The sequence below is a fragment of the Anopheles cruzii genome, chromosome 2 (assembly GCF_943734635.1).
Source record: "Anopheles cruzii chromosome 2, idAnoCruzAS_RS32_06, whole genome shotgun sequence".
NCBI lineage: Eukaryota > Metazoa > Arthropoda > Insecta > Diptera > Culicidae > Anopheles > Anopheles cruzii.
Genome location: NC_069144.1, coordinates 23706397 through 23718167, shown reverse-complemented (window position 1 = coordinate 23718167; position 11771 = coordinate 23706397). Strand labels below are relative to the sequence as shown.

At 50.5% G+C, this 11771-nt stretch overlaps 3 protein-coding genes across 3 annotated transcripts; 2 read left to right on the top strand and 1 right to left on the bottom strand.

Annotated features, from left to right (window-relative positions):
• Positions 1 to 1943: 1943 nt before the first annotated feature.
• LOC128278707 (uncharacterized) lies at positions 1944 to 3935 on the top strand. Its single transcript, XM_053017436.1, has 3 exons — positions 1944 to 2078; positions 2136 to 3113; positions 3180 to 3935. Exons 1-3 carry the CDS (start codon positions 1944 to 1946, stop codon positions 3933 to 3935), a joined length of 1869 nt encoding a protein of 622 aa, XP_052873396.1.
• Positions 3936 to 3996: 61 nt separating this feature from the next.
• LOC128278869 (nischarin) lies at positions 3997 to 6058 on the bottom strand. Its single transcript, XM_053017596.1, has 4 exons — positions 5195 to 6058; positions 4984 to 5108; positions 4517 to 4919; positions 3997 to 4449 (listed from the first exon to the last, which is right to left on the bottom strand). Exons 1-4 carry the CDS (start codon positions 5943 to 5945, stop codon positions 4181 to 4183), a joined length of 1548 nt encoding a protein of 515 aa, XP_052873556.1. The 5' UTR covers positions 5946 to 6058; the 3' UTR covers positions 3997 to 4180.
• A 281-nt stretch (positions 6059 to 6339) lies between these two features.
• Positions 6340 to 9285, top strand: LOC128267675 (integrator complex subunit 7). Its single transcript, XM_053004564.1, has one exon. It carries the CDS (start codon positions 6340 to 6342, stop codon positions 9283 to 9285), a length of 2946 nt encoding a protein of 981 aa, XP_052860524.1.
• The last annotated feature ends 2486 nt before the right edge of the window (positions 9286 to 11771 follow it).

Sequence of the window (11771 nt, the reverse complement as noted above, 5' to 3'; positions counted from 1 at the left end):
AAAATGCAAATTACACCGGCTCTCCGTATACAATCCAGAGATAGCATAGCACAACCCGCAGAGCAACTTCTAGCCACAATCTAGCCATTTGCTCTATCCCCCGGTGCGCGAGGTGTAATTTAAGATTCCAGGTGATGCTGTTGTCGTCGTAAAAGTTAGATTTTTGTCTTCTCATTTATCTCGCACTCAGCCCCCCTTGAAGACGCTGTCCATCTTCAGGTAGACAGCTTCTTCAAGATAGGACCTAGGATGGGGTGGCTTCATCGCGACGCACTTACGTGGTGGGACGGTCACCCTTGGTGGTTACATCTCTGTTTCTGGAATGGACGCTTTCGGGCGGACGCCGTCGTTGTCGCCGAGGACGTAGACGATCGTGCACACGCAGGCACCGGCACCGAGTGAAAGATTTATGGCCCTGTGCTTAGAGGGTGGTCTCGATGCAAAGACGATTAAGGGCCACGATACGACCGGCCGGGCGGGTAGTTGAAGATTAATTGTCTCCTCCCCTTGCTGCCGCCGTCTGGAGGCTCCTACCAATCCTACCTGTTCTTCTTCCCCCCGCGTGTCCATCGATGTCAATCATAAGTTGTCAACACGGAGGACTAATGAAATCGTTTCCTTCCCTCCACAGTAGTGGCCCTACACGCGGACAGGCTGATTCACAGTATCACAGGAAATTAATTAAATGTTCCAATGCGCCTATATTTATGCTTAGGCTGACTGGTGATCATCAAAATGGAAATGTGCCATTGGGTCCCTCCGAAAGTTCATTCAGAACAGCAATTCGAATCTGGTTGATTGAGGCATTGAATTCTACTTGTTTTTTGTTGAAAGCTAAAATAAGTACCATCGGTCCTAATACCGGTATCAGGATCGCATGCCTAATGCTGCTGCAGATGCAAAAACGTGTGCATGAGCGCTTCTTTATGGGCGGCCAGTAAGCGGGTTTATCTTTTTGTCGAGCGTATGTTCTAGGTCCAAACGGGGAGGGGGCCAGGTTCTTACAAGGTGCGCTGGTTACGTGCAAAACGATCGTATCGTATCCGGTTCGGAGGCCGAGAATTGCGTGTACATCACTACTCACTTCAACCATCAATCAAAGTGCCAATCCCCTCGACCCACACCGGTCGCCTTCTCGCGTCGTGGAGGTCGTAAGGAACATACTCTGCAAAGCTGTTGGATGCATACGGGTTCATGTTAGCCGGCCCCTCAAGTACCGCTTTGCTGGAGGTCTCTGGCACCCAATCACCGCCGTCCACAAATGGGCCACAAACGCAACCGGCGACAATAAAGATTATCATGGCGATAATGATGTTGATGGCGCTTGATAGGCCGCAGTCTTGTGGAGAAAATGCCCCATCAAGAAAGACGACAACCACCAGGGAAGATGAGGACACGCGGAAAACGCATGGAAGATGAAACGGCCACGGGTGCCTCTCAAGTCACGCGTGGCGGAAAATTTCTGAAATTTCTGTACAGGCTTGACCACCGTACGGTTTCGGCGATCCATTCGAATGTCGAGCGAACCACTTTCGAAAGCATTAATTTCGTTTTGTAGGTTTAGTTTCCCATTTGCTTCTCTGAACTGGCGAGTTATTTGCTACAATACTACAACTTTTGTTGGCATAAAACGTATGTGAAAAAATGCGATAAAGTTTTAATATGCTAAAATATGTTCCAAACTGATCATTTGTAGCGCTAATTGAGTAGTTCGAAGATGCGCTTTGGCAAGAGATCTGATATTGTTTTAACTGCTCGAAAAAAAGAATTTATTAGATTAGATTTGAATTTATTTAGATTCGATCCGACTCTGATTTATAATCGTAACACCAGATTGTCAAATAAAATTGTAAACAAACGCTATCAAACTGACAGAACGCCGTAACGCCGTGTAACGACCCAAACAACAAAATTCATCACATTCGGTTTGGCGCAAAAGAAAAATGAGTGATCCTGGGCCATCGAAACGAAAGAGGACGCACAGTCCAGTCACCGAGACGGCGGATTCATCACGCGAAAGCAAACGAGCTAAAACAGAACCTTCCGACGAATGCTACATTCACTTGCTCCCAGAAGAGGTATGTCGTACCCAGTCCGTATCTCGCGTTACTCAATGTTCAATGTTGGCTATCCAGATCCTGTGTCTTATCTTCAACTTGCTGCGCTTCGAACAGCAGAAGCACTGCGCCGAGGTATGCCAACGGTGGTATGGTATCTTCCGAACTAAGCCGTACCTCCGGCGAATGACGATGCGCTTCAGCCACTGTTTCGGGTTCCCGATCAATCAATTCGATCGGCATCGGATGAGCACGTGCCTGAACTGTTTGATGTCCGATTGCGGTGTGCTGCAAGAATTCTTCACACCCGAGTATCGCCGCTTTCGCGAAGTACTTTACGACAATCCGAGCGATGCGGACTGCCCGATTGTCACGGCTGCGGACACCTTGGTCGAGGACTTTCTGTTCTCGGGCGACCTTCCGGTGGAATCGATCCGCTTTACGACTACGTTCGATCGGGCCCGTGAGCACATCGGTGAGCGATTGGAGAAGATGGAGAATCTTACCGAACTCATATTCGCACTTCTGCCACCGGGTCGCGATTGGGACGTAAAGGACAGCGATCCGGAGTGGGTCATCGGGCACCCGAAGGTCACCGCGCTCACCCTGCAAACGTACATCGCGAACGGACCGTACCGGCTCGAGTTGCCAAGTTTAAAGTACTTTATCCACGAAATCGCCAACGACTGGGATCTGAACGCAATGAGGACCGTCAGCGCGCAGCTTGAGCGTCTTGATGTGAAATTTTACTTTCCGCGTGCGATCGAGCAAACATTCACGTACCCATTTCCGCGGTTACGCCAGCTGACCATGAAGCGATACGGCGACAACAAACCGGGTGAACCAAATACACGCGTCGATGATATGTCCGCCGAGCGGTTCATCAAAAGTATGCCCCTGCTGGAGGAGGTCGAACTTCGGCGCACGATCATCACGATGAAAGCGTTCCGGGCCGTGTGTCTTTTCAGCCCAGCGTCACTGACCAGATTAACCTTGCTGGAGGTGAAGTTTTCCCGGTCGCTGTTTCTGCACGTGTTGGAGTTGACGAATCTACAGGTATGTGAGTCTGCCGCAAGTGCCGTGCGGGCGATTACACACGATCCGGTGTGATTGTCGTTGCAGTACCTGAAGCTTAAGCTGTGCTCAATCAAGGACGGTGGGCGCATTCATAATGTACCCTTTCCCGAGCTGCGCCACATGATAATGATCAACAGTGGCACGTGTATTCGCATCGACCGCGGCTTGTCAAACATCCGGACATTTAAATACACTATGGATATGCAGCTGCCGAAAGTGTGCCGCTTTATGGTGGATCTCGAAGACTTTGAGATTAAATTCCGCACAAAGTACCCGATCGCCGAAGACGTCCGGGACTACATTCACCATTTGCCGACACTATCCAACTTGCGAGTGCTGCGGTTGAGCGGCATCAAGACGAATACGAGACCGTGGCAGTTCATCGCACCGATGCCAGCCGTCGAGCGTTTGGTGTTGCGGAAGTGCCACCTGGCTCGGTGCGACTTCAAGTTACTGCCGCCCCTATTCCCGTCTGTCAAAGTGCTGGAGCTGGACGGCACGATCATCGCGTACAAACGCCACCCGAACGGTGTCGACCCACTTCGTTACTTCGAGGGCAGGCTGAAGGAGTTCTTCCCGGGAGTGTTGGTCCTGTGTAAAGATTGTCAGGCGGTGCCACTACCAACGGTGCTAGAAATGGAGGACGAGCGCCGTTGGCGATTGAAAGAGTTGAGCGAGACGAATTTCCTGGATATACAAGTATGGGGCAACGAATATAACCGACCGAAATACAACCGTTACAAGTGGAGTACTGGGCCAGTACATGTAAGCTTAGAAGACATTCTCAATGACCAACGGTAACAATAAAACGACCTGGACTTCGCATTATTTTTTAATGTTAGTTATATAGTTGATGGTTTTGTTCCATCTCTCTTTCCAAGGAGATGGCCCAGCATAGCGTACAATTACTCTTACACGAGCCAACATGAAGAAATAGACAGCTTCTCGATCTCGGGTCAACGACACATAAAACAGAATGGGAACTCTCGCATAGTCCCTCTCGGACAGTGCGCTCGATAACAGCTCGCTCACACTAAAACCATTAATCATCTGCTTCCGGGCAGTCGAATGTCGCCCTTGCTTGTGCTGGGCGTTGACGGGTCGGACGACACGCCAGCATCATTCTCGATAGTACCGCTGCTACTGCTGCTGCTGTCCAGCAGACTGTGGAGTTTGCGTTGCGACTTTTGGGCCGATATTCGAAGCGCCGAAAGCACCAGCGCCGTATCGTACTCCGGCTGGTTGCCCTTCTCGTTGTCGAGATAGATCTCCTGCAAGCGGTCGCCGAAACGGGACAACACCCGGGCACGATAATCTACGATAGGGAAACCGAGAATACAAAGCTTACGATCGACATCCGATCAAACCACCAGCCTGCTTACCGACACCGCCAGCTACCGGGTTCCCCAGCAAGCGCAAATTCTCCAGCAACGGCAGATTGCCAATGTGATCGATCTCGTTAATGTCGTCGATCAAATTGCAACTCAGATCGAGGCTGACCAGCGAGTACAGTCGGGCGAGACCTTCCAGGAGGCGGATTCGGTTCTGCGAGAGATTCAGGGCCACCAAATTGCCGAGCTGCAGATGCCAGTTGGGACACTGTTCTAGTCGGTTGCAACGAAGACTCAGCACCTGCAGGTTATTCAGGTGGCTCAGGTGGGCGATGCTTTCAAGGTGGTTCTTATCGAGCACCAGGTCCTTTAGGCTGGGAAACAGCCGTATCGTGCGGTCGATTTTTGTCAACCGATTCTCCTTGAACACGGCGTGCCGAAGTAATTTCCATTGCTGTAAAAAGAGGGTCAATCATGAAGAGCACACCCGGTGCGCGTTGAGACGCAATCTGCTTTACCTTCAACTTGTCCAGCTCGTCTTCGCCAGCATTCTTATGCACGTTATCACACAGCGCTATTTGGCAGATCTGTTTCGTTTCACTTTTGTACACCTCTAACCGCGTAAGCGTCTCACGCAAGGCACCTGAGGGATGGAAAAGCAGAAGGATTAGCCCGGATCGTCCGCTATTACCGCGACCCCTCGCACTCACACACCGGTAACCTACTGACCTACATTCTCAATGTTTTCCGTCGGAACGCCGTAAATGATGAGATTACGCAGTGCTTTGAAAACGCTCAGCTCATACCGAAGCTGCACCGGGATCAGGTTGCTGCTCCCGATAGGCTTGTGGAGCGCGTGCGGAATGTACTTGTCCGTGTCGTCGTCGTACAGGATCGTGGGCAGACTGTTTTTCGTAGGCAGCACGATGATCGTTTCTAGCTGGGCGCAAAAGTCGAGTATGTGCGAGAAATTGTAGCAACTTTCGGCCGCCTCGGTTGCCGGGCACGGTATCTTCCGCCGCTCGCTGATGGCGTGCAGTTCCAGCACCGAGAAGCCATACTTTTTCGACTTCGCCAGGAAGGCTTCCCCGCGCAGAAACAGCGAGCTGGCCAGATGCTGCACCATGAAGACGATGTCGTAGCGATGAAAGTCAAGAAACTCGACAAACTCCTTCGGCATTGTCACCTTCAAGAAGATAAGCATCTCCTTCAGGTACCGCTCAAGCGCTTCCTGGCGCTTCCGCAGGAACGTGGGACTCTTGCTGCCGAGCACCTTCTTCGGTGGCAGCTTATCCTTCGATACGCCCCTGTCCGCCACCAACCGATCGTGAAGCTCAACGAAGTCCCGAAACCGGTGGTTGACCGTCCACATGACGTTGCCACATTTGATCAGAATCTCGTAGTAGTTCACACTATCCACGGTAATTATGCGCGGTATCGAGAGACTCGTCTCGTTCGAGTTCAGCTGATAGTTGGACATTTTGCCGGCCAATCGTTGCCTGCTGTTGCCGCCTGTTAATGACCCATCAAGGAGGCCGAGACACGTTCAGCCTGAGTGTGTTTTACGATTTAACGAACGATTAACAAACATTAATTTTTACATTGCACAGAACGGAACAGAACAGAGGAAAATAATAACATTACTCATTACCCCGCGAGCAAAAAACCAAATGACAGCTGCCATTGGTCCAGCTCACGCGTGAGAAAAGTTTCTCACGCATGAGAAAGGTTTCTCATCGTGAAGTTTTATGCCACCTGGGACAAAACAAACGCCTTTTGACAGTTCGACGAGAAATAATTTAGTTTGTTTGCGTAGAGAAAACCGAAAATCTCGAAAAATCAACGAACTCGCACAGAAAAATCCAGTTTTAATCATGATAAGCGTAAGGGTGAACAACTTCAACGAGAACTTTCTCAACGAAACCGATGGCGATCCGAACGCGGTGCTGATCGAGCTTGATAAGGGCATTCGATCAAACAAGATCGGAGATCAGTGCGAGGCCATCATCCGCTTTCCGAAGCTGTTCGAAAAGTATCCGTTTCCAATTCTGATCAACTCGTCGTTTTTGAAGCTGGCGGAGTTCTTTCGAATCGGCTCGAACCTGTCGCGGCTGTGGATACTGCGCGTTTGCCAGCAGAGCGAGAAGCACCTGGAGAAGATACTGAACATCGACGAGTTCCTGAAGCGCATCTTTATGGTGATCCACTCCAACGATCCGGTGGCTCGTGCTCTGACGCTTCGAACGCTCGGGGCGGTGGCGTTTGTGATTTCGGAAAAGCAGCACGTTCACCACGCGATACGAATGGCCCTCGACAGCCACGACACGGTCGAGGTGGAAGCGGCCATTTACGCCAGCGTTCAGTTCGCGGCGCAGTCGAAAACGTTCGCCGTCGGCATGTGCTCGAAGGTGGCCTCGATGATTGAGAGTTTGCAGACGCCGGTCAACATGAAGCTACACCTGATTCCGGTGCTGCGCCACATGCACCACGATGCGAGTACGGCGGCCATGGTTCGGGTGCTGTGTCGCGATCTGCTACCCAAGTATCCGTCCGAACAGTTTGTGGTGGAAATCATTCGCTCGTTGTCGCAACTTTCTTGCGCCACGCTGGTCGACATACCGGATCAGGTCGAACTGCTGCTAGTGTCCCTTCAGGATCCCAGGAAGCGCGTACAATCGACGGTTCTGCTGTCGCTGAAGCGACTGGCCGAGAAGGGCGCATATCTTTGGCCGAAGACGGCCATTAGTCGCTTGCTGTTGCTGACGCTGCAGTGCAGCAACCAAAGTATGGCCCTCGACGTGATCCTTACGTTGACCAAGTGCCCGCACACGTGCCACACGATGCTGAACGAGGAACAGCAGCAGATACTGGACGTGTGCAAAAAGTGTTTGCTGATGGAGAACGAGAGCGGTGGCCGGGCGATGACGATACTGACTAGCCTGATTACCTACTGCCACAAGGAAAATATCCCTCCGCCAGTGCACGTGCTGGAGTACCTTAATATGCATCTCGAGTTCTTGATTCACTCCTCGCTGCAGGACAAGACGTCACTGAAGGACTTTCGGCTCTACCTGAAGTGTGGTGTCCAACTGTCTAAAACGAGCCGGGAGTTTGGGGAAAACTTTGCGGAAATGATCGCCGAGGTGCTCAGCGAGGACACAGTCCACTCGACTGGTCATTCTAAGCTGATCTGCGAAGCATTGGGCGCGATCTGCTCGAATGTGATCGTTTCGTGCGACTTCTACGACACTGGAAGCGGCCCCCGCCCGTTCAGCAGTGTGATGCAGCATCTGTTGAAGAAACTTGAGTCACTCGCCGGTTCTCCCGGTTCTGGGGAGCTGGACAAAGAGCGGGCCAACATTGTGGAGCTGCTGGCGGCAATCTGCATGCAGGCGATGCTGGGATCGTTCATGCCGGACAACGTGATCGGCATTTTCTTGAAGCTGCTGAAAACGACCAACCCGTGGACGCAGTACCGCATTGCACGCTCGGCTTCACGCTACGGTCAACACTTTCTGGCCGGCACCATCTACGAGAAGCTATCCAAGAACATTTCCCTCGAGAACCTGCACTTCTATCTGGTCGCCTTGAGTCAGATTTCGAAGGCCGAGTGTATCCTCAACCACGGCCAAGAGTTTGAGATGTTGGTGGCCAAGCACATCAACGCTAGTGACCAACCGGACCAGATGGCCTCCCTATCGCTGATCGACCGTCTGGAGAAGGCCATCAATCTGTACTGCATTGCACTGTCGACCCTGAAGGCCAGTTCGTCGCCGCAGCATCCACTCGTCTTTCAATCGGAGCTGATCCGCTTACGCTGTATGCTGCTGGAAGTGCTGCACAGTGTCGTGATAACGCGCAACACCCTCTGCATCACGCCTCCGTCGGAGATATCGCAAACACTGGCCCAAAACTGTCGGGATCCGCTCCAAAAGTACGGCCACATCACGAACCAGCTGCGAAAGCACGTGAAGCTGTTGAAGAACTGTGAAGATGCCTACGGGCGGCTGTACAAGAGCTCGTTCGATGCCGATCCTGGCACACTCGAGCACCTGGAGGCGGTGCAGCATCTATGTGCCTCGCTTCAGCTCTCGATTGAAACCATCTCTATCATTAACCCGTCGGAGACGCCCAAAATTGCGCCGGAATCGTCGCATCCGGAAACCAAGTACCTATTGTGCGTTTGCCGGTCAGTGGTCAAACAGTTGTTGTCCATCCCGACGGAGGTTGGCGGCACGAAAACGCTCACACACGAGCACACCGACATGATGATGAAGCAGATCGAAACAGTGGTCAAGTCTTCGCACTGCATGCCGCGGTTCTTCTTTCAGGTACTACAGAACACTTCCGTGAAGCTGGCGCTAACGCCACAGCCCCGGGCAACCGGTGAGCCAGTGTTCGTTCAACCGAACAGCCATCTGGTGGTGAAGGTAGAGGGCGTGATACAGCACTACGGCCGGACACCGTCCCTGTTTCGGGCCATCAACAGCATCCAGCTTACGCTCAACTCGTCGCTAATAACGGCGCGTCCCAACGATGTGAAGCTCCTGTCGGACAGTATCACACTGACGCAGGTCGTTAAGCCCCACCGGGACTTTCTGAGCGGAAGTTTTCTCATTGCGCTCAACAACACGACCCACACGTTCAACGGTGGCCCGGTCAGTTTGGGTGGCCAGTGGCAGCTTAATCTGGAGACCTGCATCATCGACGATAACGGCGTGATGTGGCAGACCGGACCGAAGAGTACGCTGCACGTGCGCATTCCCGAAGACAGTCACAAGCAAGCGCTTGGCATGCAATCCGCAGGTAGGCGGTTCTAAGGATTCGAAGGTCCCGAAACACGAATCAAATGTATTATGAGATGTTTTTTTTTAATAAACGAGTTCATACTAATATTACATTCTATTGAATGGTTCTATTGGTGTTGTACTTATATTATTACTTTACATTTACTCAACTTAATAGTTGAGAATACGAAACTCTATTGAAGTCCATGCTTAGTTGTCACGTTTCTGGTAATACAAAAAATTATCTTAAACTTTACTTCAGCGCGTTTCTTATGCATACAATTACGTCCAGCACTGTTTCTATGCCACCTGGGCTGTCACTCGGCTGTCAGTTGCTCGAACGTGCTCACGTTCGTGTGTGCGCGTTGTTTGGCTGTCAGATTAAAGGCGTCGGAATAATCTCATTTGTTTTCCCGGCTTTGCTCTAGTTCGCGAATTTATGTGAATTTTGTGCACGAGTAAAACGTGTGAAATGGTGCTGGTGGAATTGTGAAACGGTTTGCGATGCATTTGGGAATTCGTGAAACGAGTGATGCAAACGAACGGCGTAAAACATGTTACGGTTGCACCGCCGTGAAGGGCCACAAAAAAGGGTGCATTTTGTTAATTACCAGTCCCCAAACCGTTAGCCGGTCGGCTCTAGTTCAGCAATCAAGCGTAAGTTTAGCAGCGATGAATTTCGTTGAACAATGAGCTGTTCAAAGACAACAACAACCCAGCAGCGGCCGCTGTTTGCGTGCAGATTAGCATCCCTGCCATTCGACGCTAAATGGTAAGTCCTACAAGAATCTGCGCTCCATTAGCGTAACGCGTGACACACTAAATACTGTGAAAAAAGGAGTTGTTTATTTAAGTAACCAGTTGGAACCGGCATGATTTGGTGACTGTGTCTACCGACACCGCAGTGGCTGGCTTCCAGGGAAAAATCAGTTCCGTGCACAAAAAACCTAGAAAGGCCTTTGAAAGGAGGACTCTGGTTTTTGGACTGTAAGTCCAATTTATCTTCAAAAAGGGCACCAACAATGTCTAATGACCTTTTGGAAGTCATGTTTTATCTCTTGTTGATTGAATCATGTATGTGAATGAAAAACCGAAGATCTAAAATATCAGATCTCATCTAAATATTTCAGCATTAATTTTTTTATTATAAAACTATTACATACATAACGCAAATTGTGTCCGAATGGCAATCGCACGTCAGATCTTTCGTCCCTCATTTGTTCACTCATGGTGCTTGGAACAATCCCAGTTAAATTCATCATTAAATCGTGCCATCGGTTGAACTGAAATAAGGCTGAGAACCGGACATAATGTTACTGATACATTGATGGCCCTCGACGTGATCCAATGCAATGCACAATGCAAATCCATCGTGCCGAACAATCTAGGCTATTTATTTACTTTAGAACGAATTTTCGTCCTGTTTTTCGGTGTTTATCGGACGTTATCATTGTGGCGATGTTTATCGTTGGATAAAGCGAACTTTGCGGGGTCAGCTGGTATTGAATCAAAAAAGCTTCTGTATTCTACTAAATAGTTCACATCATTGCTGTAGGACCTTCGATTAGACCGATGACCAATTTATTTCAAAAAACCCCTCCGGGTGTATTTTTACTGAAACCGGAATATGTAGTTCTCGTATTTGTGCTCCAATGGTCTGGTCTCCTGCAGAACAGGACGAGTCCACACCGTGTTTCACAATACTTTGTCCACCTAAGCCGCCACCTATCCAAACCCTAGATCCAGCAGCACCAAAAGAGATTACAAACACAGCATGGCCGGCTTCGTTCATGCGCAGTCCGTAGATACCCGAAAAGGGCTCACAACACCCGGCAAAACCCGGGCGGATAGGACCTGAACCCCCGGGGGGTTGCTAGACAGAAGCCGAACCGGAGGCCTCCCGGCCAACTTCGCCAAGAATCGCCTCAGTTACCGGTTGACCTTCATTCGGGAGACCCGCCCCACAGTCCCCGGGCCGAGCAAAGAGATGTGGGAGCCATGCGTTTTTACGCTCATGCCGTTCTACGTGACTACGTCTTGCCGTCGTTCGTGAGGCTCGGGCCGCCACGCCAGGCCACGCCAGGATACACGTGTTGGCGTATGCTATAGGTGTTACGCATGATGGTCCCATCACCGGAACACGGGTGCTGTAGTAGTAGCCACCCGGTAGTCTCGGCGTGTAGTGTTTACATTTACAAGGATGCGCGTAAGTTGGGCGCGGTGTTGGTTTTCTTTGAGTGCCAGGAGTGTTGTAAACGAGCGGGCTAATGAAGAAGCTTACGGTTGGCTAATTTATAAGGTACGCTCTGTGCTTGTGAAATATTGAGTCGAAAGTTGCGACGAAAGCGGATCTTTAGTTCGTTACGGTAAGTTGTACCCAAAATAAACCGCAGGAGTACCCTTCAATACTTGAGTGACTCCGCCCTGGAGCTGAATATTTATCACACGAATGGGGCATATCCATAAACGCTAGATGGGAGTAAACTAGTCATCGATTATTTAGTTGACAACAAAAGGGT

What these genes read in the sequence shown, in the direction of transcription:
- LOC128278707 (XM_053017436.1), top strand. Translation starts at nt 1,944, where the DNA reads ATGAGTGATCCTGGGCCATCGAAACGAAAGAGGACGCACAGTCCAGTC. An exon ending in TTCACTTGCTCCCAGAAGAG is followed by an intron (nt 2,079 to 2,135) that starts GTATGTCGTACC and finishes TTGGCTATCCAG; the next exon opens with ATCCTGTGTCTTATCTTCAA. An exon ending in TGGAGTTGACGAATCTACAG is followed by an intron (nt 3,114 to 3,179) that starts GTATGTGAGTCT and finishes TTGTCGTTGCAG; the next exon opens with TACCTGAAGCTTAAGCTGTG.
- LOC128267675 (XM_053004564.1), top strand. Translation starts at nt 6,340, where the DNA reads ATGATAAGCGTAAGGGTGAACAACTTCAACGAGAACTTTCTCAACGAA.
- LOC128278869 (XM_053017596.1), bottom strand. Translation starts at nt 5,945, where the DNA reads ATGTCCAACTATCAGCTGAACTCGAACGAGACGAGTCTCTCGATACCG. An exon ending in GGAAAACATTGAGAATGTAG is followed by an intron (nt 5,109 to 5,194) that starts GTCAGTAGGTTA and finishes TCCATCCCTCAG; the next exon opens with GTGCCTTGCGTGAGACGCTT. An exon ending in ACGAGCTGGACAAGTTGAAG is followed by an intron (nt 4,920 to 4,983) that starts GTAAAGCAGATT and finishes CTCTTTTTACAG; the next exon opens with CAATGGAAATTACTTCGGCA.